The sequence below is a fragment of the Bombus flavifrons genome, chromosome 2 (assembly GCF_040668555.2).
Source record: "Bombus flavifrons isolate JBK064 chromosome 2, iyBomFlav1_principal, whole genome shotgun sequence".
Classification (NCBI taxonomy): Eukaryota; Metazoa; Arthropoda; class Insecta; order Hymenoptera; family Apidae; genus Bombus; species Bombus flavifrons.
The window spans coordinates 2004072-2025000 of record NC_138443.1 but is presented as its reverse complement, the minus strand read 5'-3'; the positions used below and the strand labels follow the sequence as shown (position 1 = coordinate 2025000).

Genomic DNA, 20929 nt, shown 5'->3' with positions numbered 1-20929 from the left:
ACAAGATGGAGAAATATTTTCTTGAAGTACTTCTATTACAATACATAGCTGTTTACTAGCAATGTAAAGTAAACGTATCGCTACATGATATTTTTATTTCTTCTTATCAAAATTTGGAACTTTATAATAAGCGGTAATTTTTTATTTTGTGCGAAAAGTATACACGTCAAACGCTGTTAACTGATTAAAATAAACTCATCAATGACTAAAATAAATATTGTACTGAATGTATGTAGTACGCAAATGTGTACGAAATTTTTGTTCTATTCGCGAAAATATGCGTTTGTACAGAAATTCAAGCAATAATAGTAGGCTGTAAATTAACTGCGATAGTTCTAAATTAATGTAATAATTCGATCGAGAATTTTTGTGCATTTACAGAGAATTTAAACAAGCAAGAGATTTAAGTTACGGTACACGATTTCTTCTACATTTTTCCCTCTAAAGATGAAATTAAGAAATAGAAGGGAAAGGTGAAATATTATTCTTTTCCTTCTCTCCGGTTTCTTTTCTTTCTTTTTGCAAGATTTTTTATTACCGCTAACCGTAATTAATTTGGCGCCTGTTCGAGCGACAATAGATTTACGCGTCAATGAATACTCTCGTGGCATTCATCTGTGGTCATGCAATTGCTTTAGCTATTACTTCTCTGCTACAGTAAACCACAGATTAAGCTGAAAAGCAGAAGGCATGTTTGAAGTCGTCGATATGTGAAAATGTGAAAGGATTGGGTAAAAATACTATACAAATTGTTATACACTACTGAAATAGTGGGCATCGAAAAAAAAGAGAGAAATAATTCCGAAATACGACAATGAATTTTTTAATTAAAGCATTAAAAAATATTATAAACTTCTGTTACTGCAAAAATATTACAAATACATCATGATGAAATAGAAAGTCTAATTATTGCTTAAAAGATACAGTCAAATCAATTCCAAATTCCTCCAAAGAAATATCCACCAAAATCATTTAAAACTTCGTAGTATTTCGACAAATCCCTTAACCTACCCAGGTTAACATGGCAAAAGCAAACATCAACATTTGCTCCACCACCCTTGAAAACAAAGCAAATAAATCCCGACATTTTAGTTGGTCCAACCTTTAGATCCGTCAAAATGAAGAATGTCATCCTCAAATACTAAACAACACAATCAATAAAATTCTAGCTTCTGACTTCTTCCATCGTTACTTCTACTCTTTTCGTGGGATCTTCTTTAAAAACTCAAGAAAAAACAAAAGAGAAAATGGAAATGAATTGCTTCTTCTCCTCCTTTCTCCCACTTGTCGATGACACACTTTTACATCGTCGTAACGACGCGACGTCTCCCCACAGTTTGTAAATATTGACGGAAATTCTAAAGAGAACAAAGAGAGAAAGACGAGGTTCGCGAGCAAAAAGAGTTTCGTAGACGAAAAAGCACACACAGAAATCCTGCAAAGTGTACTGTTATATTTTCATTACACCGTCGCGTCGCATTGTCGTCTCAACAAACAGACTGAGCTGCACCTTCTCTGCGTTAGCTTTTTGGCGAACGATACAAGTTCATCTGCACTCGGAGTCCGCGACGAAACAATTTCTAGGCGTTGGAGTCGCCATGTTAAAGCCGCCCCCGCAGAATTTCTTCTGACTTTGACTTATAGCTGGGAAAACAGGTTGAGTCAAAGATTTCGGTTTCGATTCTTTCGATATGTGTAATTTCTTCTTCTGTATGAAGTATTTCTTCTTCAAATCGTTCATCTCGATGCTCATCCTATCCATGCCTATCCTGTACTCGCCCATTTGAACCTCGTACATACTCAACTCAGCTAGTAGACACTGAAAAAAGGGAATAGTGTAATAAATAGGACCAGATCGACGATAGGCGATGAAATCTTGAATCTCACTTTTCCGATATTTTATGATCGTTAATATAAAATATAAAATCTAACCAGAAACAGTTTTGTAAAGAAATTTATTTTTATACCTTCACTTTCTTCCCCCTTTCGCGCAATGCTTTTTGAGTTTTATTGAGAGAAACCATGGCCTGAGGTCCAGGATGCTTCGACAGAATTTCACGTAGATTCATATACAGTTTCTCGGTGTCTTTTACTTTCTTCTCCTTCTCAATCATGTCAGCTGCCATTTTTATCACTCGTTTTTGCAGAATTTGTATCTTCTTCAAAAGTTCGTAGGTACTTGGATCGGAACCCTGTTAAAATTTAGTAGCTATTTCATTGGAAAATAATATCTTTACCTGTGGGGTAAAGAGTGTCGACGATATAGTTAGCAAAATCTTGATAATGTATTCTGTTATTTTCGAGGATCGGAACTACGTATCTTTTTAAAATCGTTTCTAACGATCCCTTCAAGAAAATTTTAAGCATTCCCACAATATTTCGTCATAAATAAAAACTGTTGTATTTTAAGATAAGAACTTCTTGAATCTATATTTATGTACAAATTGACGGAACGTTAAAAATGTTTGACTGTACGTGACAAGTGCAACAAAAGTAGATCGCACGTGGCAGATACAAGGAAAGTAGGTTACACGTGTTAAGTGATGGACGAAACTTTTTCAGATAACGAGATCTACATGGTTGTCATTCCATGACACTATCTAAAAGGTGTAGATATATACGATAGATACAATTCGGACTTTTGGGCGCGAAGATTACTTGTGGGAAAAGTATGAAAAATAAATCAGTTCACGTTTTCGATAATGTTACATGTCAAAGGTAAGCAAATGTCCGCATACTTTTAAACGATGATATATAATATTAAAAATAATCGAGACATCAAACCTCAAGCTTCCTCCATCTGTGAATGTTCAACGGCGTTTGCACTTCCTCCTCTAATGCCATCACTTTCAATCTCTCTCTCGTCAAGTCGTGATTCAAATGGAACACTTCTTTACGTAGATCGCTCATGTTCTGAATATTCTTTATCAGCAGAGTCTTCTCTGTCCTCAGCTTCTTCACTTCCAACTTCAACAGCCTAATATCCTCCAGCCTTTGATTATACTGAACCTCTCCTCGTTGAAGGGTTCCATGCAAAACCTTTATTCTGCTATATTGAAGACTCAGTTCGTCGTTTCTTCGGACCAGTTGCGTGCCCAACATGTCCCTCTCATTCATTATATTGTCGATATCCTTCTTATGTCGTGCAATGTCCGATTCGGCGCGCTGGATCACCTGCCTCAAGCTCTTTTCCTCCTGCTTCATCGACTCGATCTCACGTTTTAGCTCCGACACCTCCTTGCGGCTGGATTGCAGCTCGACTCTCAACCCTTCTCTTTCCTTTTCTACTTTATTGCGTACTGGAAGGCAAATCGTAGCGTGAAAACTCGCCGAAATTTTTGTCCTTTCGAAATTTTGTTAATACTGCTCTCCTTAGCTAAAATCGTGCATTTGGCATTTTTGTTGCTATCTTTGCTTCTCTTTATTCAATCAAAAATATTCAGACATTATTTCAATAATAATCTATATAATACAACTTCGGTTGAAAGGTAAAAAATACGGAGATCTTCAAATATTGGAAAATGTAAATATGTCATTCAATGTACGTGGAAAAGGTGAACAAGAAATCGTGAATAGAATACTTTTTTATTTATCAAAAAACTTTCTGATCAGGGAAAGTCCACTTTAACAGCTTAACCACCTTCCCCAACACAGTTTAACAATTAAAACTTATCCACAGACCCGTATTCACTAGATCCCTTTCCTGCCTGCAACAAGCAAACCAACTTCCCTAACTTTAGCCAAACATTGGCCCGATACCAAAGAACGAGGCCAACTGTACAACAGAAAACCGCCAAAACTCAATTAACACATTATCACAGGTTAAGTGTTGTTGAAACGCGTATCAAACGGTTGTCAAAAGCGAAGAAGGCGGCTTACTGAACTCCTCTTTGATCAGTTGGCTCTCCTTGGTGACGATGTCCTCTTTCAGCTGCTCGATTTGGTGGCTTAACACCTTCAGTTTGTTCTTCAACTCCTGTATCTCGTCGTGCGCCTCTGTCAGGCTTTTGCCACATGCGTTTCTCTCAGCCCGAACAGTCTCGAACATATTCTGCTGCTGACGGTACTTAGCCTCGGCTTCAGCTAGCCGCTTCTTGTAGTTCGAGATCTCGACTTGCTTCAGTTTCACCTCGCTTATGTATTCCTCCACCTATTAACGCGACCAAGTTACACGACTCGATTAGTGACGTATGCAAATCGACGTGTTCGTTTCTATACGCTGGTGATGGAGACGTTGCATGAACATGAGCAAGTTTTAACACTTACGTTAGCAACCAAGTTCAAATTATTATTAAAATTTAATAAATTCTATACTGCGATACAGTTATACTGTACAACGTCTTATTATATTCAGTTAATTTAGAAAATTTATTTTAATATCAGTATATAATTTTATTGTATAGATTCTATCAAAAATTGTTTTGCAAGTTTAGTCGAAGTTAAAAATAATAAGTTGAGAAAAATTGTATACATATAGTAAACTTAATACAATTCAAAATCTACGTAAAATTGTAGTGTGTTAAACATAGATCCCACCAAAAATGATAATTTTAATTTACCATAAAAATGAAGTTTAATAAGTTTTATATTATACTAACAATTGTATATTACAATTAAATTCGAAGCTTTTAATATTTGAAACTTTTGCATACATTTTAACGTAGAATACCCAAAGAATTAAATTAAATTACATTAAATTAAATAATAATAAATTAAATTAAATTAATTAAAGAAATTGTTGAAAGAAATATAAAATCAGATTCTCGATTACTCGGTTGACCCATAAATATTAAATACTATGTCTACGTTGAGAAATTCATATAATGTCACAAACTTTGTAACTTAATATTGTTGCAAGAAGGAAATACTGCCACTTCTAGTAACGAGATGTTCCTGAAAACTAAAATTTACGAAAATGAGTCATCTAAATGGACATAACTGTTTCAGTACTTGACGATGAGTGTAACGAAAACCTTGTGTGTCTTGTTACACCAGAATAGTTAGTAGTTATATAATTCACACCTTAGTCGAGTAGCACTGTGTATGAATAATGGATACTCCGAAGGGCGCGTAGAAAGTTTGTTTGACAAGCGTTTTAGTAGCTGAGTGTCAAGTACGAAACGTTAGAATTTAGAACAACAGAATTTAGAACGATGTTACGGAGTGGAAATTCAACGATTAGCGCGAGAAATAACGCATTTGTTCACTGCAAATAAAAGAAAAATTTCCAACTATATTTCCACTAAATTTTTCCATGAGTATAAATACCTTTTATAGAGAAAAACCATTGATTCACTGGAAATATTTCGTAACGTTACGTACGTGCTATAAAAGACCAAAATTTTTTGGAAATTTAACATACGTTTCATCTGTAGATATTCGCACAAAGCCATTGAAAAGAGTACTAGAAGAGGATCATAGTACTATTAGGTGTAATCGCTATTTGTAAAGCGTTTGGATCAAATTCTACCCTTGCGTACAGTGTAGATCCTATCTCTGGTAGTAGTTACTAATCTAGTATTAATTACAATTTCATGTACAATCATGAAATGAGCAGGTTATATACATCGGATTGTACTGGCCATATACGCCTATCTATATGATGCGGTTACACACGATGCGTTCAACCACTGTTAAGATGCTATTTCCTCGAATACAGTAAATTCAATTTATTACATATCTGCTTATCAATATATACTCATCACACGTGTACGTTTGTACGAGCTGCATCAGTAAATCTAATGAAATATTATTTAGAGACTTTATGGCAATAGTCAGTTAATGATTGACGTAGATCAAAAATACAACTAAATAATGCATCATATTCTGTAATGAAATTTCTGGTATATAGCTAGTACATTAAAAAGAAAAAATTCTATATAATGCATTTAAAAAATATCAAGGTTTACGTACATATGTATATTTACATATACCCATTATATTAAACAATAAAGGTGAAAAATATCGTAACGAATTATTTTACATTACCTAGTTTTATAACTACACCTACTACTACCTTTACTCAACCAATATTCAATCTTTGCTATATCAATAAAAATTGTAAAGTGATGCAAAGACTGCAAATTGATCAATTTCCTCGAAAGGGGGAACGTTAGGAAAACACAGTTACTTTGCTGTACCAAATCTTCGTGATGAATTGTCAAATCATACAGGAGTACACCAAAAAAGCCCATTAATAAGAAGATTATAAACAATTTACCGGAGTCACCCCTGGAATGATGGCCTTGTCTGGTCGCAAATCTTTCGAAAGCACGACGGATCTCACGACTAACCCTGAGCAAACCTAAAATGAACGACCGACCTATGTCTACCTTTACCTCCCGCTGGCCGGCAAACCGTATATCCGTCAGTGCAATTCGCTTGATGTCTGTGCACACAGCAACCGTACCCGCTTGCCGATCGCTCGGCTGCACGTCTACCATACAACTTGGCTGACAGCTCACGCTATATCAACACCTATTATTAGATAGATGTTTAACAGCATGTCTACCTCTACTACTTCCATTATACCCGATTACGCAGTACACCTGAATAATTCCGCTTATCCTATCGCATACGCGCCATTTTCGATTTGCATGAGCAGCGGGAAGCTTGATCGATCGCGATCGCGTGTGATAAATGAACTTTATCGAATTCCTGAGGGTTTTTGATAGGAAAGAAGATTCATCGGTCAGACGGTAACATTAGAAATAGCAAATCCACCACGACATCTAATAACGAGTTCCAAATTTTTGTTCCCACCAATTGCTAAATATATGCAAGTTTCTTTAACGGTCAAATTAATTTTAATTTCTATTACGTGGTTATATATATATATATATATCGTACATATCGCGTCGAAACAGCAACTGGAGATGTTAATCTGATGTTAGAGGTGGGACTTTTTTAGACGAATTAGCCAAATCGAGAACGAAATTTTATAGTTACATACATGTTGTAGATGTGGATAAATATAAATACAAGATATTAGTAGCATATTAGTAGAAAAAACGCTGAAACGATCACATTGAAGAAAGACTCAAATTTCTCGCTTATTAAAGTTATTGCTCTGTTAATTTTGAAAAACGATGCAATAAAAATGTCAAATTATCATCTGGAATATTAAATTTTACTACTTCCGTAGTCTCTATATATTACTCGTAGAATTTAGAATTTTGCTTGGATAACCGTGAATAATGTACAGTTATACATATGTGGTCCTACATTGTTCACTACAGCACTATTCTCCTTGCCCGAACAAATATGGTATCATTTCACTTGTCTGACCACGGATCCACGACCCATTCCACTTCGCTCAAGCGTGAGTCACTCTCAGTTTATCTAACCCAGTCTGGTGTCTTATACTATTCGCTCAGTTGCATACGATCAAATTCTCCACTTTTCGTTCCTCTTACTAGTTATGCTATGTCTTACTTAGAGTTACGTCATATCTTGTTCGCATTCTATTTCTTCTTTCGTTAATTACCCGTAATTCTTCATCTACTTCTCTACTTATTTACTTTTATTCAATTTCTTCGTTCCTGTCTGATAAATTATTGGTTTACTTTACTTATTGTTAACGGTATACAGAGTCATTGGTAACTGGTGGTACAAGCGGAAAGGAGGTGATTCTACGCGAAAAAAGAAGTCGAAAATATAGAATAAAAATTCTTTTTTTTTTTAATTTTTCCATCGAGACAACGACCTACAGTGAGATCCGTTATAACGAGACGTGATAAAGTGCACGCGTACCGAGCGAAAATTCAAAGTCTTCTTCGACTTCTTTTTTCGCGTAGAATCACCCCCTTTCCGCTTGTACCACCAGTTACCAATGACCCTGTATATCGATTTAAGTATATTAAATTATACGTATATTACTTAATTATTCGTTTCGATATTCGTTTCAGTAGAATACATTTTTTCAGGAACTTGTATGAAATTAAACAATATCAAACGCAAATGAATATTATATTCTTATGAGAATCTTACGAGTTCCTATTTTCCTATTTTACCTTTCTATCGCAATTACTAAAGCGCTCACCTGTTGTGCCAAATTCTGAGCGGTCAAGCTATGCTTATCCCTTTCTTTCTCCACTGCGCTCAAGAGCGAGTGAACGTCCATAATATCCCGCAACGAAGTGTCAAGCTCGTGTTCGATTTTCCTCCTGCTGTACTCGCACACCGTCAGCTCGTGTTGCATTCTCCTAATATAGTCGCCTAAATTCTCCTTGGTACGAGCCAAGACATTTTTCTCGCGTATATGAACCTCCAATTCTTGCTGCTTGTCGACTAGCTGCTTTTGGCATATCATCTTCTGATGCTCTTCGTTCTTTGATTTCACCGATGTGTGCTTCAGCTGTTGCTCCAGGGTTGATCTCTCGATCTCAATCTTCTGCCATCGCTTCGTTATCGATTCTTTCTGAGCCTTGTGCTTCGAGACTTCTTCCCTCATCCTGCAGACCCATCCCAAAAATTGTAGATGAAATTTAAATGTAACGTTGGTAGCAAGATACTAATTCGTAAACTGCGGATTTTTATGCATTTATAGGAAATTCGAAACTGCGAAATTGCGCAGAGTATGCATAATATAAAAAAATATAGGAATTATCGTAATATTCAGAGAATGAAGTATATTTTTACTTAGCTTCCATTTATTTAATTAAGTTAATAAAAATACGATATTGTACGAAAAACTGTAATCCTCTATTTTCAAAAGGAAACATGGTCAGTCATAAAAGTTCAAATACAGTTATCTAACTTTGTTCATCTGACTTACCAAAAAAAATTAAACAGCGACTTAGTCACAAAATTATTTGTACCTTCACGTCGATGCAAATATTACAAAAAGTACAGAAAGCACTGGTACATATTCTTATTTTTTTTTATCAGGTTCTATGTTCGTGTATTTCGTTTTCATAGTATCATATTTGTATAGTCATACGATTGTACTATTTGATGACACGAATATACTTGGACTCAATTAATTATTATGTAAATGTTATAGTAAATATAATGCCAATACTTTTTGCAGCCGCCGTGTTTTTAAGCGAAAGTACAAAAATTAAAACACTTTGCTCACAAAAATCCTAGAATAGAGTTACATCAGAAATTACAAGACATTCAGTTTTTTCGTGAAACTGGCGATTCATTAGGAAATTATTTAAGAGTTTATATTCGATTTAAGTTAGGTTACTTAATTGTCAAGTACTTTACTTGAACGATATGCGTTTACCTGATATATGCGTCAACTACGACCTACGTTAAATGGCAAGTACAAGGTAACTATACAATAACGAACGGTGTTAAATAATAGCAGATGTACGCATTACAGATTGATGCTTCTACATGCTGGCTACCTCTAAATAAATGAAGTAATTCAACGTAGTATTATGCGCTCGAACGATCATAAATTTCACATGACCATATCTATACTGTTTTAATGTAGGAATAAATGTATAATTATTTATTAGTGCATCGATGCCGCAGAAATTGCAAAACACGTTTAACAAATGTAAAAAATAGTTGTAATATCTATAATTCTCGGTAAATTGTCGCATTACAATAGAATTAAACTGTCTGGTACTTAATAAAGCGTATTATACGACTGAACAAAATTATCAATTAAATGTTACTGTGAAATATCGTTATCTGTTTCATTTTATAAAATTCTGTGAGTATGACTACATGTATCGTTTAGCTTCCTGTTATTCAAAAATATAATTACAATAAAGGCTAAAATATAACGCAAACAAACGAGTTCAGGAACGCTATTTATTCAATTATTATACTTCTCTATCCTAAAACATCATTTATGTACCTGTTTATGCTCTGCTTCCAATCTTTCAATTGCTTGTCCTTCTCCAACATTTCCTTGTCCAAATTTTCTATTTGGTTATTCGCATTCTCGAGATCCGATTCGAGGTTCAACTTCTTTACCGACAACTTGTTTATTTCCCTTTGCATTTTTTCGCCGGATGTTCTTTGCTCCTTCAGCAAACTCTCCAACTTTATCACGTTAGCAGCTGCTGCTTTTATCGATTCGTTTGCCGTCTAGCAAAGTATACAAAGCTGTTAATCGCAAGAATAAACATCGATAAGAACAAAAAATTTCGTATGAAATTGAATAGGTGAAGACGCGACGAAACTTCGAGTATTGAAAGTGGAAAATGAGCTTGAAATCAGAGCGTAAAAGAATAAATTGTGGCAATTGCAGATTTCAAATAAGAAATTAAATGGAACGTCAGCGATATATGATAAGTCACTGCTAAATTATTCAGGTTAGCTATGTGTTATTGTGGTACTAATTTAATTTAATCTTTCACGCGAGTTTATCTCCTCAATTCAATTCTCAGGTGGTAAAACTAAATGTCTGTCCTACTTTGTTTAACATCTGTCACTATGATATTTACAGTGTGAAGTATATAAATGAGATAAATTTACATAACAATTTAATTTAATGTATGATTATTATTTGAAATCAGAAGAACTTATTCTATACAATATTTTTAAATCCTATTTAGAGAAGAGAAAAAATTCTCATAGTACAGTTGGTCAAAGTTATGAGCAAGCATTTCCCTATTTATATTATCAATATGCATATTCTATTCATATTTAGTTGTAAACAAGGATTTGTATGGATATGCATCTTATTATATACAATAACTTATTGTATACAATATTTTGAAATCCTATGTCACAGAAACAAGTAATAAATAATGATAGAGAAGAGAAAAATTAACATAATTTCTCATAATACAGTTGATCAAAGTTATGAGCAAGCATTTTCCTATTTATATTATCAATGTTCAATTTCTATTCATATATAGTTGTAAGCAAGGATTTATATGCATACATCTTATTATATACAATAACTTATTGTATACAATATTTTGAAATCCTATGTCACAGAAACAAGTAATAAATAATGATAGAGAAGAGAAAAATTAACATAATTTCTCATAATACAGTTGGTCAAAGTTATGAGCAAGCATTTCCCTATTTATATTATCAATGTGCACATTCTATTCATATTTAGTTGTAAACAAGGATTTGTATAGGTATGCATCTTATTATATACAATATTTTTAAATCCTGTGTCATAGAAAAAAGTAGTAAATAATGATAGTGAAGAGAAAAATTAGCATAACTTCTTATAATACAGTTGGTCAAAGTTATGAGTTAGCGTTTCCCTATTTATATTATCAATATTCACTTTCTATTCATATTTAGTTGTAAGGAAGGATTTATATGGATATATCTTCGGCCGTGACCAGAAATTAGACCAACTTACGCAATAAACTACTCTTTAATTTTCTTCTAACAACGATAAAAAAAAGCAAAAGTTGACGAACAGCAAATGCAAAACAAATCACTGATCAAATCCATAACTTAAATTTAATCATACTCTTTCAAAGTAGACGAAATCGCAGCTGCCTATAAATTATTCTACCGGATTCACGAGACTATCACCATCGTGTATCTCCACAGAACTGCCCAACAAGTTTCCTGGCGGAAGTTTTCGATTTGCAGATCAAAGTCACGTCTTACAACCGCTCGGTGATCACCTCGTCGAGATAAGCTTTGTTCTTGAAAGCGAAATTCCATCGAGTGCTTGGAACTTGCTGCTACGACCAAGCTTCGTCGTTTCGTTTCGTTTCGTTTCTACTGTAGTCCGCTAGAAACTTGTTGAACTTTCGCGTGCATTTGCTTGGTAAGAAGCATTAACGGGAAAGGAAAAGACGATTCGTTTGATTTTTCGGTCGAGAAAGAAGCTTGAAAGAAGTTCACAAACTTTTCAAGCGCGAATCTTGCGACTTCCTCGCCGGCGCAAATCGAGAGATTTTAGACGATCGACGTTAAAGTCGATGTTTAAACTGGCGGATTGAAAATTGATACGTGCACCGGTATTCAGCTTGATAAGCAAATTCACATTTTTATGAACATAAACTTAACAGCTGAAACTTAAGTAGAAGATTGTTTTATATATTAAATATTGTAAAAATATTATAAATATTGCAACAGGAGTAACAAAATTTCAGATGCTATTCTCGAGGCTAAAATGAGATGAAAATTAAGAATCAAAAGATTACGTTTTAGGTTTTGTTTTTCAATTATTAACAATTAAAAATTAGCCGAAATGTATAACGATATTATACTTTGGACATTTTATATATTTTTGCATACTATGAGCTTTATATGCATTTCTCTTTTATCTACTACATACTGCAATCGGTATTATACTTTGAATACTAATATGTTTTTCTATATTATGAACTTTCTATGCATTTTTACATCTTTTCAATTTTCCTCCAATGCATAAAAATTCGCAGTTTACCCATAACATACGCTAAAATTACAGCGTTTAGAGATCCATCACCTCGAGATCGCTCGTCTTTATCGCAAGTCCTTCTTGCAACTGTAAGGCCTCTTCCTCTGCCCTCTGTCTGCCTCGTCGCTCTCTTGAGATTTCGTTCAGTTGTATATCCAGATTTTCTTGCATCTCGGCTATTTGATGGCCGGCAGAGCTACTTCTATCCTCCAGCTCTTCTATGTACAAAGCCATGTTCTTTAGTCGCTGCTTTAATGTGTTTATCTCGCTCACCAGCTTCTCCTTTTCTTGTGCGAGACTCTCTTTTTGTTTCGCGATGCTCGTGCTGCAACCATTGAATCGAGGAACACTGTCAGATTTCTTTATTATTGCTTAATATAAAGAATACAAAACGTATATTAAAATAGGAGTCTTCGTAGCTAATGTTTTGACAATAAAAGAAAGCTCATTTATTATATAGAACGAATACACTAACAGTTTTAGTTGCTGTTTAGCAAATTTCAAACTCTGAAACATATAATAAATAGACTATTTGTAAAACAAGTGTAAAACAATTAAGGAAGCTATCGACGGAATTTAATTGAGATTTTCATGAAAATGTCTTCTCATGTTAAAAACTTGAGTGGTTCATTTGCGACCACATTTATGACGTTTATGCATTGCTGTTATTCTCTTGTGGTCGCGTCGTCGGTGATTGGTCAGAATACAGAAAGCTTGAGAGACCTGATATACGAGCTAAAGCTCGAGAGACACTGTAGAGACGATGTTACTGGTAAGAGACGTGGTCTCTGGACTCGTGGGACACGTCGAAAATTTTAAATTCATGCGATTCAATATGATAAGGTAATCAGGACATGAAGTTTTTACCAGCTTAACGATCTCCGACGATGGTATAGCTTATCGTTAGCAATAAATTTTAAAAACTGGCTACTTCGTGCTAACTACTTACTTGCTAACGTCTTCATTATTGATGATGCCGCGATATCCCAGTTGTCGCATATCCTTAAAGTTATCGTTAAAACCTTCCTTTTAATAGAACCAGAAAAGGCAAACAATAAAATAAGAAAATAACAAATGAACATATTTGCGGTTCTTTGGATTTTCTTGGTATTTAGAAACCGTATTAGTATCTTATTAGGATCTTATTAGTATTCGCGTTGTACTCTGTTCTGATATTTCACCAACGTTCCAGTTCGCTTCTTCAGGGCAGACCTGAAATTGAAATGTCGGAACACAGCGCAACCTAGATACTAACATGAGCAGAATCGAAACCCGAAGAACTACAAACATGTCATCTAATTCATCGCGAGAGTTTAAAATCCAGAAAGCGAAATAAACAGTGATACAAGAATATATTACTATATTAATAGCAATATATATATATAAAAATAATATAATTACAGTAGTATTTATAATAATGGTATATTTTGTTATGTATACATAATTACGTATACATGTATAACAAAAAAGTTAAAAATACAAAGCAACGAAAAAGAGAAATATAAGAAGATACAAATATCGAGGACAACACATAACAAATATAAAGGAAACGGAAGAGTACAGAGACAGGTACGAGAGAAATTCAGGTTGCTCCTAGCTATTAAGCAACTACAAAGCTGTCGCGAGACCAGTGATATCGATCCAATGCGTTATCTCTTTGTAATACAGTTGGCCGGAAGTTAAAGACAGCCCTCGCCTAATCCTTTGTCGGCATACGAACCAGAGAAACGAAACACAACATATTTACGGACTACTGTGCTACGAACTATGGTCCCGTTGGAACGGAATTGCGTTGTAGCCATGTTGACTGAACAGAGACGATCCACTATCGAACACGGTGGTATCTTCCTCGGGGATTAGACTCTGGACATCCGTGTGGCTTCGATGTGATCACAATGTATGTACATACAGCGGATCGATGTCTTGATGACAATATCGTTTACTATAAACATGTGAAATTTGCCAGGTAAACTGACGCGATTTAAACGAAGGTTGTCATTGATTGATTGTCATTGATTGATTATCATTGATTTAAAAGAAGACGATCGTTGGTTGCTTGTAACAGAATTTTTCTTCTTTTACTTTTTTTTATTTCGATAAATTAACGTTAAATATTAATTGCAGATTGGAAAACTGAATAGCACAACTATGAAAGTTAATAAATTATTGATATGGTATACGCCTCGAACAAATTCACTGACTAACGTTAGCCTTTCTATGTTAGAAAATTATCAGAAAGCGTGAATAACAGGAAGATACTATTACTTGGAAAATCTAGAACGACTGAAAAATAAAAATAAATGGAAAATTCGCCATCCATTAAACATGGTATATGATATATACCATATTTTCTATTTTGAAAAGTATAGCTAACACGATTATATCGAGAAAATTGGATAATTCTAGCGCTCCATGCATAAATTACATCCTTTAAATATTCAAAAGTAATAAGCAGGAACCGTACTACATATTCCCTAAGGTTGATAGGATTTTGTTTGCACCGTCGGCAAACATGCATGCTCACGTCCGGGGGAACATCGATTCGTCAATAACGCTGAATCGAATTAATCTGAAACGATGATGGAAATTAAATCCTCGGGCTATTCAGAAATTCCGCCATGAGTTTCACTACCATCACGCAGAACTGTGGCTGCCAAGGATTTCTAGACCAACCGGAGACTTTAATCCCCTTTTCGACGATCAAGTCATCCTTACGCTAGTCTTTTCTACTCGAGAAAATCCTCGACGTCTTTCTGGCTTGCGATTGTACTTTTCAGACACGTAGGGTCAATGAATTAAAAGGCGGGATATACGGGATGGCACACAAATCCAGAGCCATGATATTCGAATGTTTCTAACAAATGTTCGTCGATATCGAGTGAAGAATTTGCTAATGTAAAAGGGATTTTGGTATCAACTTGCGGAACATGTGTTTCATGAGGGATTTTAAAGGATCCTTCCAAGTATTCTCTTCATTAAACTGCGGATTTTTATGCGTTTATGAAAAATTAAACGATCAATTATGCTTAGACTGCACATACACAATGCACAGAAATACACTAAATATCTAAATCATACTTGATATGTAAAATATATCGCTGCACAGGTCCAACTTTTTAAATTGTTTTCATATTTTTGTGGAAATGATCGATTGCGTGAGTTTGCATAAATATCCGTAGTCTAATCTTCGTTAATATATATATAAACTATATATATATATATATGGAAGATTGAAAAATGAGCGGGCAAATTCTATTGACCTTGAAAAAAAGTCGGAAAATTCCAGAAGAGAGAATATTTAAGAAGTTATTAATTTGTACAAATAAATTACAAGTTACAAGACACAATTTCGTGTATCGATAAAAATAACCAATATATATGAAGGAATCGGAAATAAACGAAACACCACGTAGATATAGTAGTAGCTGGTAACGTAGTAGAAGCTATAAAATATTAAGAAGGAACTTACTCTTCAGTAGCGGCTAGCTGTCTGTTCTTCTGCGCAATTTCCTGACTCAATTGCTGTACGTTCACTCTCAAATTTTCAATCGTGTCTTGTGCATTTTGCTCGCGCGTGTGAGCGGCATCCGCTCGCTTTATCGCGTTCAATACGTCTTGCTTCAGCTTCTCGATCTCTTTTTCATTCGTAGAAATCGTATGCGTTAACTCGTACACTTTGTGATCGCTTGTAAACAATTCTTCCTGTGTTGCAGAGTGTATTCCGATTAGATTTAAAGTAACTGTAGTTTCATTTTATAATAAAACTGATATAACTAATATTAAATTGTTCTATATAATTTACTAAAATTTCGATAAAATTGTTATTACATAGAGAGCTAAGTGACCTAAATACACCTTGTAACTCTGAGACTTTGGAATCGGTTTTTACTTAAGCTTTTGCAGCTACAGCATTAACTAGTCGCGAATAACATACACATTCATTATACCCTTAACATATTACATCTCTCCGTCAAGTCTTTTTCTGTTCTATAGGCTTTGTACAGAGACTCGTAAAGTTTAGTGTATTCTGCCATGAAAGGAGCCAATGCCTCATTGGATTTCATCTCTTGCAATACCTAAAGAATAAAGTAGCTAATATAATTTTGATTTTAATTTCTAATTCGTTTTTAATATTAATCTATTTACAAATTCCAATTATTCCACGATTCAATTTCTCCAATTACTTTCAAATACTGCACAATTTGTTTTTTCTTAGTATCAACTCATAAATTTCACATACTTCGTAACTCAAAATCCTCAACAAGCGGCTGCTATTTTCCTAAGGGAGGCAACTGTGCCCTCCAATTATTTGAATAGATCAGCAAGAAGCAACTCGAAATCAATAAAAATTAAATGACTTTTTAAAAACGCGCTACAAATTCAGTCAATTAATATTCATATTAATAAACATTTGCACTTTTGAGTACGAAATCTTTGAATCTGAAACTTATATAATAAATTCTCTATTGCTCGCAAATTCGATTCTTAATGGATTTACTAAACTCCTAATAATTCATTTAATAATTTAAATTTCATGTAATAAAGGATTTGCCAATTTCTGTCAAATTTGTTTCCTGAATATCAACTCATAAATTTCCATATTTCATATTCCATAATTATATTTCATGATAAAAAAAAAAAAACAAAAGGCAACACGAATTCAATTAAAATTTAATCACTTTCCAGAAAAGTGCAATAAATTTGGTCACGCAATATTCGTAGCAATAAACTCTCGCATCTTTCAATAGGAAACCTTTGAATATGTACCTTATTAACTTATTATTATTACTGCGATTCTTAAAGGGTTTATTAATTTCCTAATAATTCATCAGGCGAATCTTACTTTCCATAAATGTTAGAGAATTTGCTAATTTCCTGTGACTCTTAAAAAATTTACTAATTTCCTGATAATTCATCAGGTGTATCCTATATTCTATAAATGTCAAAGGATTTGCTAATTTCCTTTGATTCCCCAAGAATCTACTAATTTCATAATAATTCGCTAGGTGCACTGCACCTTTCCATAAACGTTCTAACGTATACCTTTTTTTAATGTCTATCTACAAATCTCGATGTTCCTCAATTTACTTTCAGTCATCAACCATAGCAATTAAAGCTGATCTCCTGCGAAAAACCATGCCTTACGTATTCGACGTATCATTCCCCTTAATTAAAGACTGTTCGAGACGAACAAAAACACTCACCTTCGAATAATTCTTCTCGAGGTCGCAAAACGTGCTGCTGGCCGAACTGCCCTCTGACGCGGGTTCGCTGCTCTCGCTCCCCTCGTCCTGAAACGCGTCATTCCACGCTAACAGGATATCCGTCGCGTCCTCCGTGACTTTTTCACGATCATCGTCACCTAGCCGCGCCACTGACCTCACGATATTAATCACCGCCACGAACCCGATAAGGATCCACGTTAATTTACCACCATGCTATTTTTTCTCATTATTGTCTTGTTATTATCGAGTTTACGAGAGCTCTAATCAACCATTGATGGTCGAAGCACAAGTTTTCATCTAATTCGTGGTTTCAACGAAGTCAGTTTCAGAGATTCTGTGAGTTTGCGTAGCCTCGTTATTAGCGATTGATCCTACGCCTGAGACCTTGCGTTTATCAAGCTTTATTCGAGACATTATCGCACAGAGTTTTGATTCATGTTGGATTATCTCGATGTTGTTTGCATGTGAGGATGTTATAAAAGTGGAGTTTTAATTCAGAGTAGTAAAATTGTATAATAATTCCGAGATTAAAGAAATTTATTGAAAATTTCACCGATATTTTCTCTCTTTTTTTTAACCCTTTGCACTCCTATGTCGAGTGTAACTCGACATCGGTTTTTATCTCAGGAACTACTTTGTCGACTCCCACTCGACATTCTTTCAGTCCCATCTTTTTTTTTTGTGAAACACGCGAAAAGAAAACCAGGATTGCATCTTGGAAATTGTTTCGAGATACATCATACACTTAAAAATTAAAAATTAAAAATAAAATTGGTATTTAAGTGAATTTTGTTTCTTACTTTATTTATTTAAATTGTCTTATTTTTCAGTTAAAGTAAATTTCAAATAAAACACTTAAAAGCGTTGGGAGCTGCTGGTAACGAAATTGAAATAAAATTTGGAGTGCAAAGGGTTAGGAATCACCTAAATTTTATTCGTTATAGAATTTTTTTTTTAAATATTTTAGATAAAATTATGTAGAACAGTGAACAATTAAAAATTGCATCAAACATTTAATCGAACTTTTATTTATGTCATTAAGAAGGCAAATCTTGTCTACAATCAACCACGAAAGTCGTCGTACACTTTATCGAAATACCTTTCGTTTAAATCTTTCATTTAAGAAAAATTTTCGATTTAGATTTAGGATTTAGATTCAACTTAAGATTTAAGACATTGTATAATAACATATTTCTTAACAAGGTGATAATAAAATAATTCCTGAATAAAATTGTCCGTTTTGCAGGATATACAGTGACTTTTGCGGCAGACTATAACTTTACTTATTTTCCGAATATACTATAGCTAAGCATTGCAGCTATAAATTGGACAATTTATTAAATAGTGTAATCCTTTTCATTTGGAAAATATTCTTCTGACCTAAGTGACTCAAAATAATATTATCTATACGATTATAGAAGATTAAAAAAATACTCGATTGACAACTATGTCCTACCAACGATTTTTAGAATTCGCGCAATGGTCTCAGACGAATCATCGTCTCCGAATTATTTTGAAGAAATTAAGAAGAAATCTAGGATTCTAATACAGAATTAAATTAAAAAACAGTACGTATAGATAGTAAAATATTTGTAATTCTTTCGTTTAAAGAATGTCTTACCGCAGATAGTCGCGCGGTTAGGTTATCGATATTTGAATGAGTTCAATTTTAATAACAACATCGGCTTGTTTATCTGGTCCATTGCTTTTTCCCGGCTTATCGTCGTCCATCGTACTTATTAGGTTGTTAAAAAAGTTATTAGGCTATCAAATTACATCTAAAAATTGCAACATGCAATTTAATAAACCGTATGTATAAAAGCGAGCAGGAAAAAGAACTTTGTAAAAGGTCGGGCGCAGGCTGTTTAAACATTATTCTATGATCACTTGATCGTGCTCGATTTATAATGACCAAAATGAATGTAGACGAATATACATACACAAAATGAGGTACATAAACTGTGACAAACATTTTCTCCAAAATCGTTGCATATATCGACCTTTTAGCTTCGATTAAATAGGACAAGGGACTGATCGTTTTAAATGTAATATATTCTGAAAGCGATTCTTCGAGGGAATGAAATTTTCCAACTTCTCGATATTCCAAATAGAATATTCTTGAAAATTTGATATTTAATGTTTTGTTATTTGGATGACTTGTCGATCTTTTTATTCTGTATAGTTGAAGAATTATGACGACAAACGTTACGTGATTTTGACAAATAGTGGAATGAAAATTCGAACAATTCAAGTATACCTTACTAAATATACTGGCAAACGTATTATAATATATCAGATGTATTTAAAAATGACCGTTTTAAACATTTTATATTAAAAGGATATACTTACGTCTAAGCCAGCGTTCATCTCCATGTCCATCATGATGATAGCAGAAAATATTCCGACTCCTGTTTTAAGCGAGATTTATCCCCTTCACAGTAGGTATTGCACCAAAGTTTAACCAAAATGAATTAAAATCAAATTTAAAATGTATTATTATAAAATGCATGAGATGTAAACTATGTACACGAGGATTGTCTTCTGCTATTAAAAATCGCAAGTATGCTTAAGATGAAGGACGATGATATAAGAAGATAAGGAAAGTTAAGTATACAGGGTATCCTGTATCTGCTAAATCAGGATCACGATTGAACGAAGATTCATGTGTACTACTACTGCACAAATTCCACTGTGTAGTGAACAATGCAAGATGAAAGAATGTCCTATCCAAGGAGTCCAGTATCATAATTTCCTTTGTTGACTAGTATCCATGGTAGCCTTTGGTAGCCTCTAATTCCTTTACAGATACGGCGATAAATCAATATCCAGGTTGTTGCTACGTACAATGTATAATATGATAAAAAAAGGGAATACATGTGCATAGTGAAGGTACAAGTCCATGAATAACCCTTTGAGTGTTCGACTGACAGAATTCTACTTAAATGAGAATGTCGATGATCTTAATAAACATATGATCGCTATCATTTTATGATAGCTTAAAATTTCGAAAATGAAGTAAACGAGAAAGAATTACAAATCTCTTATATTCTTTTGTAATTATGGAGAAACGATAATTGTGTATATTATTGGATATATGTTTTCATACTAAGAGAATATTTCCATACATATGCATAGAGAGAATATTTTGAAACGTTATGACAAGGAAGCACTATGACATTGTCACTATGCTAAAGAGCCGAAAATTTGCGAGGATGTCGCGTTTTGCACGAAAATAACAGGGGTGTACGTATATGTATGTGTTATATCAGTGTACCCTGAAAGTGTGAAACAACGGAGTGTCGTGTATAGTGTAGTTTGTGGTGTATTTGTGCATCTGTTTATTCATGCGTTTATTCTGCTTATATCATGTACATTT

General features: G+C 34.0%; 1 protein-coding gene across 1 annotated transcript; it reads right to left on the bottom strand.

Moving 5' to 3' along the window:
* Window positions 1–1332: 1332 nt before the first annotated feature.
* LOC138189745 (cilia- and flagella-associated protein 58) lies at window positions 1333–19935 on the bottom strand. Its single transcript, XM_069131879.1, has 11 exons — window positions 19903–19935; window positions 17533–17619; window positions 16276–16404; window positions 15798–16030; window positions 12377–12653; window positions 9818–10050; window positions 8042–8453; window positions 3880–4150; window positions 2785–3299; window positions 1968–2192; window positions 1333–1819 (listed from the first exon to the last, which is right to left on the bottom strand). The coding sequence occupies exons 1-11, from the start codon at window positions 19933–19935 to the stop codon at window positions 1547–1549; spliced, it is 2688 nt and encodes an 895-aa protein (XP_068987980.1). The 3' UTR covers window positions 1333–1546.
* Window positions 19936–20929: the final 994 nt, after the last annotated feature.